General features: G+C 52.3%; 1 protein-coding gene across 7 annotated transcripts in view; it reads left to right on the top strand.

The window, feature by feature from the left end:
• The window catches only part of LOC128827478 (sialic acid-binding Ig-like lectin 12), a 28,464-nt gene extending 13,966 nt beyond the window's left edge, over positions 1-14,498 (top strand). For 2 of the 7 annotated variants that reach the window (XM_054011377.1, XM_054011376.1), the window contains exons 2-5: positions 5,507-5,656; positions 6,078-6,482; positions 7,469-7,789; positions 10,365-11,100. In XM_054011377.1, coding sequence (XP_053867352.1) covers positions 5,533-5,656; positions 6,078-6,482; positions 7,469-7,789; positions 10,365-10,465 — 951 coding nt within the window. In that variant the 5' untranslated portion in view covers positions 5,507-5,532 and the 3' untranslated portion in view covers positions 10,466-11,100. Of the gene's footprint in view, positions 1-621; positions 1,500-5,506; positions 5,657-6,077; positions 6,483-7,468; positions 7,790-10,364; positions 11,101-11,249; positions 11,350-11,645 lie in introns of those variants that run through there. The other 5 variants (XM_054011378.1, XM_054011374.1, XM_054011373.1 and 2 more) reach the window with 5 other exon arrangements.
• Positions 14,499-22,185: the final 7,687 nt, after the last annotated feature.

Raw genomic sequence — 22,185 nt, 5'->3', positions numbered from 1 at the left:
TTCCCTGGCTGGCGCTAAGATGCAGCCACTTCCAGGTGGGGCATCTGTTTAACAGCAACCGAGGGAAACCACCCGGGCAGCTAATTTAAAAGAGTTTTAAGCCAAATGGAGATTAACCAGAGGCAGAATGTACCACACCAAGCTAGGGGCCGGCCCGGACACCGGGGTTCCTGCCCCGGATCTCACCCAATGACCAGGGGTCTGCCCTGATCCACATGGATCCAGCGCAGCAAGTTCTAACCCACTAGACCCGGCAGCCACAGTCCCAGCAGGAATCTGCCCCAGACTCGCCCCTTCCGCCACTGGCTGGGGACCTGTGTCCAATTGGTCATGCCCCAGTGGCCATTGGGACCCTCTCACCTGCTCTCCGCGGCTCTCGCCCAGCTCTGAACCAGCTGGAGGTGGACCAAACTCACCAACTGGAAACTTCCTGTTGTGGAAGATCCACTCAGCAACCAGCCTCCCAGCACAGCCGCCATGGCCCAAACGTAGGGGGCCAGAGCTGATGTGCCACTGGCCTGGGAAAGAGCAGGCCAGGGTCTGGCTGGGGTGGAAGACTCACAAGGACTCGGCCGTTGGGGCTGGTCCCAATGCCACTAGGGGGCGCTGTGTTTGTTTTAGTTCTAGGTTTCCCCAAACCCTTGTGTATCTCAACACTGGGCAAGGAGTCCTTGTATAAACAGTCCCCGCGCCGCACCCCAGAGGCAGCCACATCTCAGCACTGGGGAGAGGTCTCTGTGTAAACAGCCCCATGACCCAGGCCAAATTCAGCTGCGTCTCAGCTCTTCGAAGGACGGTGTCTATGGTGGGCCGTGGAATCCAGCTGCTTCTCCTGATCCAGGCGATGACCCGGGTCCCATCAAACAGGATTCCCCAGACTCAGTGACTCGGGACCTGGGAGACATTTGAGGGACTGAGAGACAGAGAATAAAAGAGACTCTAGAGGGGAAGGATCCCTGGTCCCACTTCTACTCCCCAGAACCAACCAGTGTCGCACCCTGGAGCAGATTGGAGCCAGGACCCTCTACAGGGGAAAGGCCCCGTGCCCCAATCCCTTGATCCCCAGCCAGTCCCCCTGTGGTGGGGCCGGAAGCAAGCTGTTCCTGGGAGCAGGCCTCTGTCTGTGACAATCTCCTGCTTGTGTCAATGGCACCGAGATCTCCAGCCACTGGAACCGGCTTCTGCAAGACATTCTAGGGCCAGATTCACACCCTGACTTCCCCTTCCTGTACTGAAATCTCACATCTCGCCACAGCCCACGCCCTGACACTCACGCCTGCTCCGTCCCAGGCAGATCTTCACACGCACCCGGCTCTTCAAATTGGAGTCAGGATTCGCTAGCTGTCCTAACCGGGCACCTGCTGTTCCAGTGCGCTGTTCCCAGACACCCCACCCGGAGGCAGATGCATCTCAGCTCCGGGTGAGCAACCTCTGGGCAGAGTCGCTGTGTGGCTGTTCCCCAGCTGCCCCACCTGGAGGTGGCTGCATCTCAACTCGGGGTGAGTGATTAGCGTCTGCAGCATGTACAATATGATAAGAGGTTTGAGCTGCTAGTGTTCAAATATTATTGTGTGATGGGGAAAAGCAGTAATAAAAGGATAGAGCTGGGACGGGGGCTGGGAGCCAGGACTCCTGGGTTCCATCTATGGCTCTGGGAGGAGAGTGAGATATAGAGGGTCTCGAAGCCAGGACTCCTGGGTTCTGTCCCTGGCTCTGGGAGCAGAGTGAGGTGTGGAGGGGCTCAGAGTCAGGACTGCTGGATTCTATTTCCAGCCCCACAAGCAATATGCAGCCTGCCGCTGTTGCAGGGAAGCCACAGGCAGGGGCAGGCAGAGGGCGGGGAAGTCCTCAGGATGCTGGTGCTGGGGTTTCAGAGAGAGCATCTACCCCCTCTGTCTGCACTCACTTTTGCTTTCACATTCCCGTGCATGCCGCTTCCCCAGACTCCGAGTCACAAACCCTGGGGAGTCCGGGCTGCAGAGTCAGAGACCCAGGCACCGGGCACCCCTCTGCAGGTCAAGGGATGAGTGGAACTAGGGTCGGTGAGGGACCTGGATGGTCGGTCATGACTGGCGTGCCCCTCAATCGCAACCCGCAGCCCCTTGCGATCCCAGCTCTCGCTCCCTGCCCCCACAGCTCTGCAGGTGCCCCTCCAGCCCAAGCAGCGTCCCACCCCAGGGCTCCTCCACCATGGGGACCACACTGGAGGTGTCGGTCCCAGGGGCCACGTACAGCAGGGGGTTCCCCAACTCTCATACCTCATCCTCCTTCCTGAGAACACCTGAGGGCAGCAGAGGGATGGTGGGAAATAGAACTGCCGGGGCAGTTTTGGGGGGCAGGGAGGACAGGCATTGCAGAGGGGGCAATTATAGATACCCCAGGGGGAGCACATATGTGCCAACTTCTCTCCATCCTCCAGCTGTGCTCACCCCATTGCCCCCTATGGAGCTGTGTAGGTCACAGACCCCCTGGGGTTCCCAGATACTACACTGGAGCAGGCCAGCCCCCTCTGGCAAGGGATGGTGCCATGGGGGATCCAAGCTGAGGTCCTCCCAGCTCACTACCCCAGTGACCAGCCCCAAGGCTGCAGAACTCCAGCCTTGCCCAGATGGGGAGTGAGGAGGAGGGAGTGGCCCAAACTATTCTCACAAGAGTGTGGGGGGCGGGTGAGGAGTGGCCCCTTCCATTCTCACAAGAGTGGGGAGGAGAGTGGCCAGTACCAGTTTCATGGGGGGAGGAGAGTCCCAACTGCAGGAGGAGCAGGATGGAGTGAGGGCAGGGAAGACAGCGGTGGGGCAGGAAGGGCAGTGTAAGTGCCCCACCCTGGGTGCAGAGGGGGGCGCCATCAGCTCTCTGCACCCTCCCCTCCGGGGACACTTTACCCACATCTGGGCCATCCGGCTCCACTGTGTCCCTGCAGAACCGAGCCATTCACCGTGCAGGGGCAACACCAGCAATAGTGGGGGGGAGGGGAAGTGAGCCAACAGGCCACAAAAAGCATCGTGTGTGGGGACAAAGCACAAATCTGCGGATTTTAAAAGCCAATCGCAGGATTCTTAGAGCAAATATCACAATTTTTCATCAATCTCAGGATTTTTAAAGCAAGCCTCGGGGTTGATCAGCAAATTTTGGGGAGCGGGGTTGTCATGCTGTTCACATTACATCCCTTGATTTTTTAGCGAATCCTAGAATCACAGACCCACAGGGCAAGAAGGGACCACAGGGGTTACTTAGTCCAACCCCTGCCCACATGCAGGATTTGTGGGTTCTAAAGCACCCAGACAGATGCTCTCCAGCCTCCTTTCAAAATCCTCATTTTCCGACTGCACTCACAGCTGGGGAGTTTTTCCTGAGATTTAATCTCAATATGCTCTGCTGTACTTTGAAACCATTGCCCCTTGTCCTGCCCTCTGGGGTGAGAGTGAACAACTTTTCGCAAGCTTCTCTATTGCCGCCTTTCAAGTATTTGAAAACCACGATCATGTCCCCCTCCCCAAATCACTTTTCCAACCTAACTATGCCCAGTTCCTTCAGGCTGTGCCCCTAGGGCTTGCATTCCATCCCTTTGATCATCTTCATCCCTCCCCTCTGGATCCTTTCCAGTTTCTCTGCATCCTTTCTATACAGCTGAGGCCTGGCCAATGCTGAGTAGAGCGGTACTGTCACCTGTCCTGACTTGCATGCTCTGCCTCTGGTGATGCAACCTGAAATAGGGGCAATATGACATTTTTCTGTCTTATTAAGTATCCCTTTCTTAAGGATTCCCAACGTTCTGTTCACTTTTTTGATGATCTTTGCACATTGAATGAATGTTTTCACAGAACTATTACTGAGTGGTAACAGCTCAATTTATATGTATAGTTGGGAGTATGTTTCCCAATGTGCATTACTTTGCATTTATTAACATTGAATTTCATCTCAAATTATGTTACCCAGTCACTCAGTTTTGTGAGATCCCTTTGTAGCTCGTCGCAGTCTGCTTTGAACTTAACTCTCTTGAGTAGTTTTGGATCATCTGCAAATTTTTCCACCTCCCTGTTTACCCCTTTTTCCAGATCATTTATGAACATGTTGAACAGCACTGGTAACAATACAGAACGCTGGTGGACACCACTATTTACCTCTCTCCACTCTGAAAATTAGCCATTTATTCCTATCCTTTGTTTGCTATCTTTTAACCAGTTACTGATCCAGGAGAGGACCTTCCCACTTATCCCATGACAGCTTACTTTGCTTAAAATCCTCTTGGGAGGACCCTTGTCAAAGGCTGTCTGAAAATCTAATTACATGGACTGGGTCACCCTTGTCCATATGCTGTGGACTCCCTCAAAAAATGCTACTAGTTTAGTGAGCCATGATTTCCCTTTACAAAAACCATATTGAGTCTTCCCCAACAAATTTATGCATCTGATAATTCTGTTCTTTACTAGAGTTTCACTTTATTATAATTTCAACCAGTTTGCCCATCACTGAAGTTAGGCTTATTGGCCTTAAACTGCCGGGATCACCTCTGGAGCCTTTTTCAAAAATTGGTGTCACATTAGCTACCCTCCAGTCATCTGTTACAAAAGCTGATTTGAATGATAGTTAGTAGTTCTGCAAATTCACATTTGAGTTCCATCAGAAGTCTTCTCCAGCTTACTTCTGAGAATGTCACATGGGACTATGTCAAAAGCCTCGCTGAAGTCCAGGTATATTATGTCCACCACTTTCCGACAGCCCCCAACTAGTTACCTCGTCAAAGAAGGAAACCAAGCTGGTTTGGCAGGGTTTGTTCTTGGTAAATCCAGGCTGGTGATCACCCTTTTGTCCTCACAAATTGAAGGTTTTATACATTTCTCTAGTTGGTTTCCATTTGTCGAGGTCAGGCTGACTGGTCTATAGTTCTCCGGCTCCTCCTTTTTCCCCTTTTAAAGATGGCCACTCTGTTAGCCCTTCCCCCATCTTCTGAGACCTCTCCTGACATCCATTAGTTTGTAAATATTATTTCCAGTGGCTCCAATATTTCTTCCACTAATTCCTTCAGCACCCTGGGTTGAACAGCTTCCCGTCCCACTGATCTGAATTCATTCAGATTGGTTGGAACATCTCTGACGTGTTCTTCACTTATCCCAATCTGCAGCCCATCCCCTTTGTTCTCCGTGGTAACTTCACTAGTTGTCTGCTCACATGTTGTTTTTTTGTGGGAAGACTGAAGCAAACAGACACTGAGCAGCGCTGCCTTCCCACTATCTTCTGTCACCAGATCAGGATTTTCTGGCCGATCTCATGTTTCTTAGAGAAAATCTCAGTTTTTTTCACCAATTTAAGGATTTTTTTAGCCCACGATCTCTCAGAACTGTCTGGTGATTTGGGGTTTTCTGTGTGAGGGGGAGGAGGTCACTGCACTGCCAGCAGCCCCAGATCAGCCCCCTGCAGAGCCCAGCAGTACTGACGGTCCCCAAGGCACATCTGCACCCCCAAAAAGCTTCTACTCTCACACTTCTCACCCACAATCTGTCTCTAGGTCTGTCCCAGCCAGACGCCCCAGCCATGGGCAGAGCCCTTCTGCCACAGCAGGATGCCGGGGAAAGGGAGCTCCCACCTCAGGGCCCCCTCTGGAGAGCAGGGGGTCCTGCCATGCTGAGGGTCCTGATCCTCGCCCTGCTCTGGAGGGGTAAGTAAGCAGCATCTGCGGCCCCAGTGCAGGGGGAAGGTCAGATCCTGCGCTAAGCGGGGTCAGGTCTGTCCCAGAATTTGAAAGGGAGACTGGCCAGAGGGGGAGGGGAGCCCAGTGCCCCAGTGTGGTGCTAGGGGGCGCTGAGTGACAGGGAGCGGGCAGGGGGCTCGATGGAGGGAGGGATGGAAACTAAATGGAGTGAGAATTGGTCAAGGACCCAGGGCTGGACTCGCATGGGGCTATTGGTCGGGAGTGAGGGGCACTGATAGACCTGGGGGGGGGGGGGGTGAGCTCAGGGCTGGGCTCGCAGGAGGCTTCAGGTTGGGAGTGAGGGGAATCGACAGAGCTGTGGGGTGCAGCTCAGGGTTGGTCTCTGCTCTCTATGGGTCCCACTTACATCTCTCCCCGTCCCCTGCAGGGTCCCTGTCCCAGCCACCTGGATTTACCCTGGCAGTGCCGCAGTCAGTGTCCGTGCAGGAGGGTCTCTGCGTTCTCGTCCCCTGCACCTTCACGTACCCAGCCTTGTATGACACTGACAATCCCTCGGCCCAGCTATCCGGACACTGGTACAAGGAGCCTGCTACTGTGGGCCAGGATCCTCCCGTGGCCAGCAATGTCCCCAGCGGGGGGGTGTCACAGGAGACCCAGGGCCGGTTCCGGCTGACGGGGGATCTAGCACACGGCGACTGCTCCCTGCAAATCAGTGATGCCCGACGGACGGATGCAGGGAGATATTTCCTTAGCATCGAGAAAGGCATGTTAGATCACACTTACCGCTCCAATTCCGATGGCACTGACCCTGTGCTCACGATCTCCGTGCCAGGTAAGAGCAGCCACAGTCACCGCTTGTGAGGGTTCCCCCCACTCTGAACTCTGGGGTACAGATGTGGGGACCTGCAGGAAAGACCCTTAAGCTAATATTCTACCAGCTTAGGTTAAAAACTTCCCCAAGGCACAAATTCCTTCCCTTGTCCTTGGACGGTATTGCTGTCACCATCAAGTGAGTTATAGAACAATTCAGGGAAGGGTCACTTGGAATCCCTATCCGCCCAAAATATCCCCCCAAGCTCCTTCACCCCCTTTCCTGTGGAGCCTTGAGAATAATATACCAACCGATTGGTTAGCAATGTGAGCACAGACCGGATTCTTTGTCTTCAGGACACTGAAAATCATCAAGTTCTTAAAAGAAGAACTTTATATAAAATATAAAGAATCACAGCTGCAAAATCAGTTTGGAAGGTAACTTCACAGGGTAAATAGAAGATTTCAAACACAGAGGATTCCCCTCTGGCTCAGCTTCACAGTTACAAAAACAGGAATCAAACTACATCTGTAGCATAGGAAAAATTCACAAGCTAAAACAAAAGATAACCTAACGCCTTTCCCTGCCTACTTACAATTTCTGTGGGCTTAGATCTATTATTCCAGATATATTTTCAGGAGATGTTGTACCTGTTTGGTCTCTCCCTCCGTCCAGAGAGGGAACAACAAAGAGACAGCAATAAACAAATCCTCCCCCACCCCCGCAGATTTGAAAGTATCTTCTTTCCTCATTGGTCCTTCTGGTAAGGTGCCAACTAGGTTATTTGAGCTCATTAATCTCTTACAGGTACGGTGATTTAATACAGCTGCTAAAGAGGGATTTTATGATATTACATACAGAAAGTTGTTACTCTTCCCTCTATATTTATGACACCGCTCATCAGTCCCCCTGAGCCAGCCAGTCCCCGTCCTCAGGCCTGATCAGAGCCAGCGCCCCTAAAGGGGAAAAGCTCCATGTCCCCAAGTTATTCTCTCCCCGTGTTTCAGAGTTGACGGAGGAGCCAGAGATCCAGATCTCGCCGGCGCAGGGGCTGCCAGGGACGTTGCTGACCAGGGAGCCGGTGACTATGACCTGCACAGCCCCTGGGCGCTGCTCCGGGTCCCCTCCCCAAGTCACCTGGACGGGGCCGTTCAGCGACACAGCCCGGAACATCTCAGCCCAGCTGGCGAACGGCACCTGGGCCCACAGGTCCACGCTCAGCTTCACTCCCACCCCGGGGGACCACGGCAAAGAGCTCATCTGCACCGTCACCTACAGCCCACCACGGGGACCTTCCACCAGCAGAACCATCCGGCTCCATGTCATCTGTGAGTTACCACCAGCCCCTTGATGCCAGCCCCCAGCTCCCTCTGCTGGGATCCCCACCCCTGGGCACCCCAGCCCTGCCCTCCAGCCCCTCCCACAACTCAGCCCTGTGCTGGGATACCCACCCTGCACCATGCACCCTCAGCCAATTCTACTCCAGGCCCCTTCCCTCCACACCGTACTGCCCCTTCTCCATAGGGATCTTCACCCCTTCCTGCCCCCCTTTCTTTTGGCTCACCTCTCTACCCCCGACCTGACCTGCCCCTAGGATCCTCCTGTCCTGTGATCCACACCCCCCATTCCAATCCCCCCTTGGTGGGATTTCCCCTCACACCAGCCACCCCAGTTCCCCCTGACACCTCCCAGGCTCTCCCACTGTGTCTCCTCCACCCCCTCCCCTTTTTGCTGGGATCGGTGGATGCTCTATATGGGGCAGAGTGTTAATGGGACCCAGTCACTGTCCGGCACTAAACATGCTTCGGGCTCTGCTGTTCTGGGAGATCTTGCCCCCACCCCGCCCCAGGGAAACCCCCATTAAATGTTCTGTGACCCTGTGACGATGCTGCCTGTGGTCACTCTATTAGAGTGAACTGCAAACAGAACGGGGCAGACAAACCCCAAATGCTGGTGGATATTCCAATACTTAGATTTACCCAAGCCAGCACAAAACAGCTTCTATAGTACCTCACTGGTTACTCAGAGTCCAAACAATGCAGTTCCCTTAAAGTGCCCAGCCTTGGACCTCCACCCAGACACACGTCAGGTATGATGATGATTACTGATAACCTTATCTTATCATATAAAAGAAAAGTTTCTTCCAATCCCAAAGGATCAGCCACATACCCACGTCAAATTATAACTTACATCTTACCCAAAATACACACTTATAGCCAACTCTTATTAACTAAACTAAAATTTATTAAAAAGGAAAAGAGAGAGCGTGTTGGTTAAAAGATCAATATCCATACAGACTTGAATTGAATTCTTTATGTTCAGGTACAGAGCAGAGATGAGCTTGTAGTTGCCAAAAGTCCTTTTAGAAATAGTCCCGAGGTTATAGTCCAATGTCCATGTTCACGGTGACTCCAGTGATCCTTCTGGCTTAAGGTTTCCCCCTCTTGAAACCCAAAGCAGATCTGAGATGAGGAAGGATCGTGTCCCAGGGTTTTTATACATTTCCTGCAGCCTTTTGGCCTTAGAAAACATCCTGGCAATTACAACAGGGTAATTTATCCACTAAACAGTTTGGATACAGGTTCCCACAACCTTCAAAGAGACATAGAGACAATAATACTATTTCACTCAAGTGTCGTCATAAATGTTAATATTCCATTTTTGATCTTTGAATCAAAGCTCTAGCAATAGACAAGACTTGTTTGCTTATATCACAAGACCTGAGCAAACAGCTCCCCTTATCTCTCTAACTCTGCAGTCTGCATTTCAAGCTCTATTCATTTACAGATCTTCCTAACCAGTCTCTAAAGTTCAGCTCTGGGTCAGGTCAGGCTGTGAGTTAATTAACTCTTTCTGGCCCTGTCACCTTTCAATGATATATTATATTAAACTTATAACATCACAGACCCTTGCGCTGCAGATCCAGGGCAGAGCTGAAATCAGTGGCCGCCTTTGCGACGTGAAGGATTAAATCAGGCATCAGTGTAAGGACGGCCCTTGTTCCCTGCAGCCGGAGGGAGATTTAGAAGGATCCCACCCCCCAGTCCCCCGCCCGTGTCCGAGTCCAGGCCCCAGCTTGACCCTGAACTTCTACACAGACCTCGGAGGAAACGTCCGCGCTGCAATCAGAGACCCGCAGTCCGAGCCCCGTGAGCCCGACCCAACGGACCCAGGTTCTGAGGCTCGGCGCCGCGGGACATTGAGGGCAGCGTGGACGGATCCTGCCAGGTCTGGCCAGCCAGTATCAGCGTCCAGCTGTTCCGTGTGTTACTTTTAGCCGCCCCTCTGGGTGCAGCAGGGCTGCAAAATATCCAGGCCTGGCCAGCTATGCCAGAGGATAAAGGGAGAGGGCTGGGAAGAAATGAACCGAGGGAGGAAGGCAAAGGACCCATTACGGGGGTGTCTGATGTTCCTGGTGCTGGCTGGGTCTGGGGTGGGGGTGGGAGTGGGGTTATTTAGACCCCGGCTCTATCCCGCCCTGGGGAGGACACGTTTGGGGAGCAGGTCGCTGAATGCCCAGGTGCCCAGCAGACAGTGGCACTGGTGACGCTCGCTCAAGTACCCAGGCTGGAGCAGCCCGGCCCCTCGTTAGAGACTCTGCCAATTAGGCCCAATTTTGACCAACCAGTTTTTGTCCCTTGGGTTTCCATTTCCCACGGTTCTGGTTCCCCGGCGTGGCCCCAACCCGGCCCCTGGGTTCCGTCGGGCGCCTCTTGGGTCAGGCTCAGTCGAGTCTGTCTCTTCCCTTTCCCGCCTGTGGGTCTTGTGTCACTTCAGGGACTTTCCCGTCCCCCAGCTGAGCTCACAGCGAGGCGCCATGTCTAGGCTCAGTGATCACTAGCGACCCCCCCCCTCCGGTGCTCTCCAGCCCCCCTGATCCTCCCTGTCTGGTTTGTGTTACAGACCCGACCGGGGCCCCCACCATCACTGGGAACCTGACGAGCAACGGATGCCCCAGTGAGAGGCCACGTTGGGAGACCCGGGAATCAGCGAGCGCCTCCTAGTCACGCTCTGCCCGTGCTCAGGGGCAGGACCCAGGCTCATGGGTGGCGGGTATTGCAGGCCAGGGGAGGCTGAGCTGCCCCAAACAGCCCTACGTGTCCCCGCCCATGCTCTGCCCCCAGGTCCTCTCCTGCTCACTGCCCATGCTGTTCCCCCTTGGCAGCGCTGGGGCTGGGACTAGGTTTAGGGGGGGTCGGCCTGGGAGGGAGAATCAGCTGTGACTGGAGCTGCCCAACGTGACGACTGAGACGGGGGGTTCTACAGGTGCTGGGCCCAGAGAGCTCTGCCCAGGGGATGTTCCAGCTGCTCCTCGAGTGTGAGTGAGGTTAATTCAGGGAACTCCGTGCCACTGAATGCGAGTGGGGTAAACCCATGGGACTCCCGGCCACTGGGTGTGAGTGGGGTTGACCCAGATGACTCCCTGCCCCAGGGTTTCTCTCTCAGACTATTAATTTGTTGCTGTGTCTCCTGCGCTCCCCAGACAGCCCCCGGCCGGAGACTGGACTGAACTTGTCCTGCCAGCACCAGGGGCCCAGTGTCAGTTGCAGCTGCTCCCTGTGCTCCCACCCCCTACCCTGGCTCCAGTGGCAGGTGGACGGGGAGCCGCTGGCTGTGAAGGGTTCATGGGGGGGGGGGCTCTGCAGGTCAGCTCCTGGGCCCAGGGGAATGAGGCTAACAGCACCCTGAGCTGGAAGGGGATTGGGGACGAGGGTGGGGGGCTGGCTGGCTCGGGGCAGGGGTTCAAGGGATCTATCCCAGACTCTCGACTTCTTTTACCTCCATCAGGTGGCCTCCCTCGGGCATTTATCGAAATTAGCTGCAAACTCATCTTCATGGTGACTGGATTCTTCCTGGCCTATTAACTCACCCTGCTCTATTAAAGATGGTAACTCAGCTACCAACCCACCCACCAACCTACCCACTCACCCATCTACCCACCTACCCATATATCTACCCACCTACCTACCGTCTATCCACCCCCCCAACTATGTACCTATCCACCCGTCTATGCATCTGTTCATCCCCATACACCCATCTATCTATCTATCTATCTATCCCCATCCACCCTATCTATCTATCCCCATACACCCATCTATCTATCTATCTATCTATCTATCTATCTATCTATCTATCTATCCAGACTGTCAGCCACATAAATACTCCAGAATCTCTCTCACCCAGGAGACCCTGCTGCTGTCGTGGAAGAAGAAGGACGGACTGGTGGGGAGCCTGGGAATCCATGGTGCCTGACTCACCTACCCACTGATCTACCCACCTACCTACAAACTTACCATCCTACTCACTCACTCACACACCCACCATCCCACCTAACTACCTACCTATGTACCCACTGACCCACCCATCTACCTACTACCCCGCATTGCTACCAACCCACTGACCCAACCACCCACTGACCTACACACCTACTGATCTACCAACCTACATACCTCCTATCTATCTAACCACTTACCCAACTAATTACCTAACCACCCACCTATGTACCTATCTACCCACCTACCACCCAGCCTAGCTACCTACTCACACACCCATCTACCTACTCACCTACAATCTCACCCACCCACACATCATCTATCTGTCTATCTATCCCGACTGCCAGCCACTTACATACCCCAGAATCTCTCTCTCAGGACACTCTGCTGCTCTCATGGAAGCAGAAGGAAGGACAGCCCGGGAGCCAGGGAATCCACCCTGCCCAAGTCCAGCGTGTAGATCAGGCTGTTCTTCAGCCACCGAAGAGCCGATAAGGAATTAGAAACTCAAAGGACTCAGGAAACAGAGAATGAGAGCTCAGCTGGGGGGCTGCCACCCCGGGTGAGGCCAATGGGCCCCGTTGCCTCCCACAGTGTTTAATTTCTATTGAAAGAGATGCCGGAGCTCATCTGTGGCTCAAATTAAGCCCTGGCAGGGCGGCCTGATACTGGCGGGCGCTGGCCGGGCACCCAGCTCTGAAGGCAACTCCACCGCCAGCAGCAGCGCAGAAATCAGGGGGGCCTGGCACATGGTGTATTGCCACCTTTCTGCACTGCTGCTAGGGCTTGTGGTGCCTGATGCTCGGCATGTGGCTCAAGGCTTCGCGCTGTCACACGTGGGCTGCATCTCGCCAGAGCCCACGGCCTCCTGCAGCCCTCTGGCCACTCCTGGCTCACCCAGGGCAGGGGAACCAGTTCAGATTTGGGGCGGGGGGAGGAAAATTTAACCATGATTCCAGGGACTACTTAGGCACCTGAAAACTCTTTGGGATTTGCAGATAAGAACTTAGCGATTAGTTGACAGGAGCTCTGTATCTAATTGTTATATAAAGAAAGAAAAAACACATAGAAATGACAATTAAAGACATGTTTAAAATTTATATCTATATTTAGAGGAGATAATACAGCAAGATATACCCAATCCCAAGCCTTGAGGTATCAATTCTGGGGATTTAACTCAGGTATCAGAAATACACGATAATTCACACACTATCTTTAGTAGAGAGAAATAAAAATAAATAATATCTGCTTACACAGATGCACTGTTCCTGCCATTATCTCCTCTATTTTACTCAATGGTTTTTCTCTTAAAACATAATTTTAACATATGTGATTGTGGTATTTTTCCCTCTTTTATTAAGAAAGGGAATTCATTTTTCTAATTATGGTTGCATTTATGTTTACTGACCACAATCATGTATGTGACTCACTAACATTTGACTCCATCATTGCTATTGGTATCATAGTTGGAACTGCAGTTATTTTCATGCAAATTTTAAGTTAATTTACAGATATAACTAAAAATACAATTGGAAAATGTGACCTTCATTTGCGCAGTGTCTCTAGTTCTGTGTTTAGCTAGTGTTTTTGAAACTGGCATCACTAAAGTGAGTACAAGCTACAGTTACATTCTAGGAGAATATTATAATTTGATTGTGCCACTTTACATAATGAATGTCAAAGCACAATATGATAATAACAGTAATAATGCTCATTACTCCGGCCAGGACAGATTAGGCAGCTTAGAACTCACTACTCAAAGAATTCAATGTAAGCACAAGAGAGAAATAGCAACAGAGGGTCCTGTGGCACCTTTAAGACTAACAGAATCCCTGTCTATCAGGGATGGTCTAGACGGTATTTGGTCCTGCCATGTGGGCAGGGGACTGGACTCGATGACCTCTCGAGGTCCCTTCCAGTCCTAGAATCTATGAATCTATAAGAATTATTGGGAGCATAAGCTTTCGTGGGTAAGAACCTCACTTCTTCAGATGCAAGACTTGCCCATGAAAGCTTATGCTCCCAATACTTCTGTTAGTCTTAAAGGTGCCACAGGACCCTCTGTTGCTTTTTACAGATTCAGACTAACACGGCTACCCCTCTGCTAAGAGAGAAATAAAATTATGAAATGTAGAGACCAGTCAAAAACTCGTATAACACCACTTTGAAAGAATAAAATTACAGAGCATCTATGTGCATTGTAGGAAGTAACAACAAGTAACAACAGCAATATAAGTATGTGTTGGGTGGGGTGAGTGTGAAAGAGACAGTGTGTGTGACCTGCGGGTGTGTGTGAGCTGGGGGAGTGTGTGCGAGACCGCATGCTGCCCCTTTAAGAGAGCAGCTCTTAGCAGTCTCAAGGAAAGCTCCTTCAGACACAGCAGCAGCCATCAGCAGCTCCGCCGCACTCTCGGTGAGCCCTGTCCCCCCACCCCACCTGCTCTGCGGAGATGGGGTACATGGGGGGGCAGGGGACAGCCTGACATCAGAGCCCCTCCCCCCTGCTCCTTAAAGCAGACAGGAAGCTCCCAGGAACAGCTGGCCAGGGGCAGCTCCAAGGCAGGGGGCAGGAGCTGCGGGGCTTCAGATGCCAGCAGGGGGGCACCCCTGCTCCGGAGGCGCCCCTGTGATGTTACACTCCATCATGCTTTATAAAAATATGTGTATAAGTGTGAATATAATGTAACTGGATTATTCTTTATGCAAAAGGTCTCTTGTAAAGTATCATTACAAAGTTTATAATCTACATTATAAATTTATCATCACAAAGCTTATAATCTGTGTTCCTCCAATTTGTATGAATGTATCATTCTTGTACCTGAAACTAGGAAGATGTAGCATAACTCTGAAGCCTGATTGTAATTATGCAAAGTGTGGGCCATGAATGGTGTTTTAGAATCTTGATAGCTCCCATTGACTAGGACAATTGACTCTAGATGGCTCTGTTTTCCTGAAAGTCTCCATTGCATAGCTGTGGACCAGTGCTGGAGGAATGGAGGGGGGCTCGCAGGACATGTGATCATGTCACCTGAACTGGAATCCATCTTTAACCTGGTGCTTTTCCATTTAGAACAGGCCTTCACAACATGCGGCCCGCGTGGGCTCACTGTGCGGCCCGCGGGGGTTGAGTAGGTGGCCTCACTGTGCGGCCCGCGGGGGGGTGAGTAGGCAAGCGGGTGGGCAGTGGCGGGGAGTGAGTCAGCGAGCCGGGGGAGGGGGGCGGAGGAGGCGAGCGGCGAATCGGTGGCTGACCTGTTCTACTGATCTGGTCTGGCTCCCATCCCCTCTCCCAGGGCCAGCTCCAGGCACCAGCAAAACAAGCATGTGCTTGGGGTGGCACATTTTTAGGGGTGACATTCTTCTCCGTCCATCATAGGCGCCGACTCCGGGGCATGGGGAAAAAGTGCCCCCGCCGCCCCAGCTTGCCTCTGCTCCGCCTGCTCCCCTGAGCGTGCTGCCGCCACTCCGCTTCTCCCCCCTCCCTCCCAGGCTTGCCACGTGCGAAACAGCTGTTTCATGCAGCAAGACTGAGAGGGAGGACAAGGCGAGTGGCGGGGTGCTCAGGGGAGGTGGCGGTGGTGGAGCGGAGGTGAGCTGGAGTGGGGAGCGGTTCCTCTATCCCCCCATTACTTCTTGTGCCCCCCACCCTAGCTCACCTCTGCTCCGCCTGCTCCCCTGAACGCGCCGCCGCTCCGCTTCTCCCCCGCTCCCTCCCAGGCTTGCCACATGCAAAACAGCTGTTTCATGCAGCAAGACTGAGAGGGAGGACAAGGCGAGCGGTGGGGTGCTCAGGGGAGGCGGTGGTGGTGGAGCGGAGGTGAGCTGGAGTGGGGAGCGGTTCCTCTACCCCCCCATTACTTCCTGTGCCCCCCCACCCTAGCTCACCTCTGCTCCGCCTGCTCCCCTGAACGCGCTGCTGCTCTGCTTCTCCACCCTCCCTCACCTGAGAGGGAGGGGGGAGAAGCGGAGTGGCGGAACTCCCGGGGGAGCAGGCGGCATGGAGGTGAGCTAGGGCGGGAGGTCACGGGAGGCCCCCAGGAAGCAATGGTGGGGGGGAAATGCAACACACTGGGAGAGGAGGCGGGGCTGGGGATTTGGGGAAGGGGTGGAGCTGGGGCAGGGCCGGGGGCAGAGGGGCACACAGAAAAAAGGGGGGGCGGACAAAAATTTTTTTGCTTGGGGCGGCAAAAATCCTAGAGCCGGCCCTGCCCTCTCCAAGGGTTGCAGCTGTCTGGAGGTGCCTGCCTTCCACGCCTGCCTCATTCACACCACATTCATTCAACAGGGTAATTGATTACAAAGTGGGGGGAAGATGTTATTCTACTTCTAGCAAAAAGACATTTTTCTTTTACCTTACTTATACTACCTTAGGGGCCCGCTGTAACAAATTACTGAGGTTCAATACTGCTGTTTCGGTGGGGTGGTGCTGGGGAAGGAGGATTTGTTTCTGCAGGGCAGTTGGCGCTGGGGGGGGGTTCGGCAGTGCTGGGGGGGTTCTTTCCGTGGGGGGGGGTGGCACAGTGGGGGGGGTGTTGTGTTTTGGGGGGGGCTAGGTGGCGCTAGAGGGAGTTGGCAGCTGTCGGGGGGTTTCGGCCCTCAGCTGTTTTCTTTGGAGTAATATGGCCCTCGCCACTTTACGAGTTGTGCAGGCCTGATTTAGAAGGAGGGGTGGAAACTTAGAGAGAGACAAAGGATTCCCGCCTTGTGACAAAGATCTAAAAAGGGATGGAACAGAACAAAAGGGGCAGCCAGTCATGAAGAAATCCCCTAATTACCACCTGAGCTGGAACTAACAAGGATTTTACCAGGGGAAAGGATTGGGCCCAGACTAGGAAGGAGTCTAGTCTGTGAAAGAAGCTTATTGGAACATATCTGCGGGTGAGATTTACCTGTATTCAGTTTCCTGATATATTAAGCTTAGACGTGCATGTTTTGTTTTATTTTGCTTGGTAACTTACTTTGCTCTGTCTGTTATTACTTGAAACCACTTAAATCCTACTTTTTATACTTAATGAAATCAGTTTTGTTTATTAATAAACCCAGAGTAAGTGATTAATGCCTTGGGGAGCAAACAGCTGTGAATATCTCTCTATCAGTGTTATAGAGGGTGGACAATTTATGAGTTTACCCTGTATATGCTTTATACAGAGTAAAACAGATATATTTGGGGTTTGCATCCCACTGGGAGCTGGGTGTCTGCGTGCTGGAGACAGAAGTACTTGCTAAGCCATTTTCATTTAAGTATGCAGCTTTGGGGATGTGGTTCAGACCCTGGGTCTGTGTTGCAGTAGGCTAGCGTATCTGGCTCAACAAGGCAGGTTTCTGCAGTCCCAAGCTGGCAGGGAAAATGGGCTCTGAGGTAGCCTCAGCACATCAGGTGACAGTCTCAAGGGGGTCTCTGTGACCGAACCCATCACCGCCCCATTTGCCCATGGCTAAGGCCAGCCCTGGATGACTTTGTTTGCTCTATGAGGACCGCAAGGTGTCCAGATACCCCGATGACGAGTGCTGTACGATGGCCTCTAGAGCAGTGGTTCTCCAACTGTGTATCAGGATTCCAAAGTAGATCACGACCCCATCTTAATGGGGTCACCAGGGCTGGGTTAGACTTCCTGGGGCCCGGTGCCAAAGCCCGAGAGCTTCAGCCCTGGGCTTCGGAGCTCAGGTTACAGGCACCCCACCTGGGGATGAAGCCCTTGGTCTTTGGCAGGGCAAGATCATAGCATGAAAGCAAGTGTTCAGTCTTTGAGAAATGCTGAATCAATTGTGTTCAATGTTTTTATGTAGATAAATACATCTCTTTCTTTTTCTCTCTCTCTCTCTCGGATTGCCCTTTTTACACAGCTCCGTGATGGGAGCTGCTAGGGAGCTAAAGTGGGACACAAACCTCCGGCAATGCCCTGATATCCCCATAATGGCCTGAGCCTGTGTCTTGGTTTGAGGAATGGGCCAGTCTCTGATCACCTCCACCGTGGATGGCTCAGGCTTTAGGCAGCCACTTCCCACCTTTTGGCCCAGGTACAACACCTCTGCTATCCCCACCTTACTCTTTCTAGTTTTGATAGTCAGTCCTGCCTCCCAGAGACATCCCAGCCCCCTCTTCACCTGGGACACAGGTTCCTCCTGTCCCAGGACTAGCTAACGATACAGATACCATCAATGCCCACCAGGGCAAAGTCATCCACCCCCCACAATAACTGACCCACCCGGTGCTGGGATGTGGCCGATGCCCCCTTGAGGCTGAAAAGCAGGACCAGGAATTCACCGAGCCCCATAGGGGTGATGAAGGCAGATTTCAACATGGCATCTGGGGCCAAAGGTGCTAGTAGCCTTTGATGAGATCCATAGTAGTGAGGTACTGGACGCATCCCTGCTTGTCTAGGATCTCGTCAGGCCTAGGCATGGGACAAGCCGATGGCCTTGAGCTTCCGACAGTCCACACAGAATTGGATTGACCCATCTTTCTTGGGGACCAACCCCATGGGAGATGCTCAGATAAGAGGCTGGGTCACCCCTAACACCAGCATGTCTCTGAGCTCCCTCTCCAGTGCCTGGGCTGTTTTCCTCATGACTGTGAATGGGGAACAGCTAATGGGAGGGTTATTTTCCATCCCTCCTTCCACTGTGGACATCTCGGTCCAGCACAGGCCAACTGGAGAAGAGCTTGTGGTAAGGACACAGCCCCTCTGACCTCTGCCTGCTGGGCAGGGATTAGCTGGTCAGATCAGGAGATTGATTCCAGTGAGGAGCTGGCTCCGGGTCTCTGAGAAGAGACCCACCAGGAATCTTCCCCCTTCTCCTCCCACTGCCCACACATGTGGCCGTATGGATGTCTCCAGGACTGCCGATGCAGGTGGGGGTGAGGGAAGGGGGCAATTGGCCAGTGGCCCAGGTGATTGAAAAAGGAGACCCTGGCCCTTTTAAACTGCCCAGGTGGGCCGTAGGACACCTAGGCATGCAAGACCGCTCTGGGCCCTGCATTTTGGGGGGCCCCGAGGGCCAGTGTGGGTGGTCCCGAAAGTAACAGATTTGTCACTTCCATCCCAGGCCCCGCACCCCCTAGGGACCCTGGGGCCCGGAATTTCTGTTGGGTTCCTGAATGTCTCCCTGTCACAGACATGTCAGCATCACCTCTGCGCCCTTGTCCCACTGTCCCTGGACCCGCCTTCCAACTACTTCAATGGGGATGAGGTGATGACTATCCCACCAGACTCCTTGTTGTTTTTGTAGATACAGACTAACACGGCTACCCCCTGATACTTGACTTCTGGGCAAGACAACCTGGCAGGCAGCCATACTGCCCTGCTGGTTCTGCCCACCCCGACAAGACCGTCGCTCCCAGAATCTCCCCACCACCCGAATGTCTCCCCATTGACTACCCCGTCCACTCCCAATGGGGGTCAGAGGGGCCTGAGCCCAGGGGTACAAGCAGACATATCCGCTGGGCGCGGAAAGGACCCGTCTGCCACCTCCCCATGCCAGCTCTGGCTGCTTCCTCCCCAAGGATAGACACAGCTCACTCTGTGAGCCTGTTACTGGCTATCTCCCCTCCGCTACGTTAACCTGTGACGGTGCACCCATAAGGCTTCCTGGAAATATGCTTAGGATTGTATATAGATGACATAACTGGAATACGTTTTATGCTACATATGCCATGTAACATATCTATCTAAAGGTTATGATCTACTGAAGCTATTCATCCTATTTGTATGGATGTGTCATTGTTGTATTCGAAAGTATGAATATTGGCTGTGTAGTGGCTTGATTTCTAAGTAGCCTTAGTAAAGCATTTGGTCAGCTACTTGAGAAAGGAATGTGCAAATTAAGTGCCCGATCAAGAAACACATAAATGACAATGAATCTTGGAAAGCTCCAATCCACATAAGAAGTCTACCTGAGGACGTTCGGGGTAGCATGTAAACAATGGCTGATGCCTGTAAAAAAGTCATCCATGGACATATGACTTGCCCATGTGACTCCAAAACTCCATCTTGGAGCTGGACTTTGCGTAGGAGAGAGGAGGGGGTCTCCACCCACAAGAGAAAGTCTATTTAAACCCCTGGGAGACATCTCCATTTTGTCTTCAGCTGGCTAAAGAGATAGCTAAGACAGTACTAAGAATGAAGGACAGTAACTACAGGGGGTATGAGTGATTTCTGGACCCAGACTAGCAGGAAACTAGTCTGTAAAAGGAAACTTAATGGAATTCCTCTGAGGGGTGAGGTTTTTATCTGTATTCAGTTTTCTTACTGTATTAGACATAGACTTGCGTGTTCTATTTTATTTTGCTTGGTAATTCACTTTTTCTGTCTGTTACTACTTGGAACCACTTAAATCCTACTTTCTGTATTTAATAAAATCACTTTTTACTTATTAATTAACCCTGTGTATGTATTAATAACTGGGGGGGGGGCAAACAGCTATGCATATCTCTCCATCAGTGTTTTAGAGGGTGAACAATTTATGAGTTTACCCTGTATGAGCTTTATACAGGGTAAAACGGATTTATTTGGGATTTGGACCCCATTGGGAGTTGGGTATCTGAGTGTTGAAGACAGGAACACTTCTGTAAGCTGCTTTCAGGTAAGTCTGCAGCTTTGGGGCATGTGGTTGAGACCCTGGGTCTGTGTTGGAGCAGACTAGCGTGTCTGCCTCAAGAAGACAGGGTGCTGGAGTCCCAAGCTGACAGGGAAAGTAGGGGCAGAAGTAGTCTTGGCACATCAGTTAGCAGCCCCAAGGTGGTTTCTGTGATCCAACCCGTCACATAACTCTTTGAGGTTCTCCTGGCCCAAGATTTGCGTCTTTGGGCCCTGCACTCCTTCCCTCTCTGCCTGCAGCGACCACATCTCCAGTCTCTGACGTCCCCTTGAGACATCCGGCCCCTCGGCCTCTCCTCCACCTTAGGGTTTCCCTGAGTCCCGTCCCTGGGATGCTTCGGTGGGTTCCAGCTCCTTCACTGTCTACACCAATTCAACCCAACCAGGCAGGGACCCCAAGCTATCCCGGACTCCCAGGCTAGGGCTCTCTCGGCTTCATACTGCCCCTGGGAGGAACCCCCGTTCAGGGTGACAGCCCGTCTTGGGGGTGCACTCTCCCTGGGGGGTTAGGCTTTTGGCCATGCCGCCTCTGGGGACCACACCTCTGAACCTTCAGCAGCCTGGCTCTGCCTAGGCCCCCTCAGGGAGTCCCCTCATTCTGCACCCCCAAGTTCCCTGCCACCAGAGGGAGCAACGTCCCCCGATCTCTAGGCTGCAGGACTCCTCTCTGGACTCAGCTTCACAGTTATAAAACAGGAATAAAACTCCCTCTTAGCATAGGGAAAATTCACAAGTTAAGACAAATGATAACCTAACTCATTTCCTTGCCCTTACGTACAATTTTTGTAATCTTAGATGAATCATTTCAGGTATGTTTTCAGGAAATCTTTTACTTGCCTGGTCGCTCTCTCCATCCAGAGAGGGCGCAAACAAAAAGAACACAAACAAAACCTCCCCGCTCCAGATTTGAAAGTATCTTCTTTCCTTTTTGGTCCTTTTGGTCAGGTGCCAACCAGGTTATTTGAGCTTCTTAACCCCTTACAGGTAAAGTGATTTAGTACAGCTTCCCAGGAGGGATTTTATGTACCCTTATCTCTATGGTTATGACAGACCCAAACAGTTTTCAGTTTGCTACAAATTTGACACACTTTAGTTTCAAGTCACTAGCCGGGCGGGGAATGGGCCACTGGGCCTTTGACCTCTTGTGGGCGGTGGGTTGGATCCACCCCAGCGTGGGGGACTGGCTGGCTTGCTTGGCAGTGGTGGGATACCTGTGACGAGGAGCAGAGACCCACCCAGGCTCGCACCGATTCTGGGACCCTCAGGCCCAGGTCTGGGCTCTGGGCAAAGAATCCTGCATAGGAGAGATGGGATGGGAGGAACAGGCTGTTCTAAGGGAACCACCAGGTGGCGCAGTTACACAAAGCCAGACATAAACTCAGCATAAAATTAAATATTCAGTCTTTGAGAAATGCTGAATCGATTGTGTTCAATATTTGAATGTAGGTATATACCTCTCTCTCTCTCTCATGTGTGTGTGTGACTGGGATATAGATATAGATAATACACTGGGTATATACATACGTTGACTATTATTTTAGGATATATTTTATATAATGATGCTAATTATGTTTTGTTTGTTGTATTAAACCTATTACACCAGATCTGGGTTGTGTCACAGACTTCAAGGTCCCAGGCTCTCTCGGCTGTGTAAGGTCCCTGGAAGGACTCCCCTTAACTGTGACAGCCCTTCTTGGGGTCACACACTGTCATAACTAGAAAGGGAAGGGTGTAACAGCTCTCCTGTGTACAATACTATAAAATCCCTCCTGGCCAGAGACTCCAAAATCCTTTTCCCTGTAAAGGGTTAAGAAGCTCAGGTAACCTGGCTGACACCTGACCTAAAGGACCAAT

Source organism: Malaclemys terrapin, chromosome 21 (genome assembly GCF_027887155.1).
Source record: "Malaclemys terrapin pileata isolate rMalTer1 chromosome 21, rMalTer1.hap1, whole genome shotgun sequence".
Taxonomy (NCBI): Eukaryota; Metazoa; Chordata; order Testudines; family Emydidae; genus Malaclemys; species Malaclemys terrapin.
This window is presented reverse-complemented; position numbering and strand designations above follow the sequence as displayed.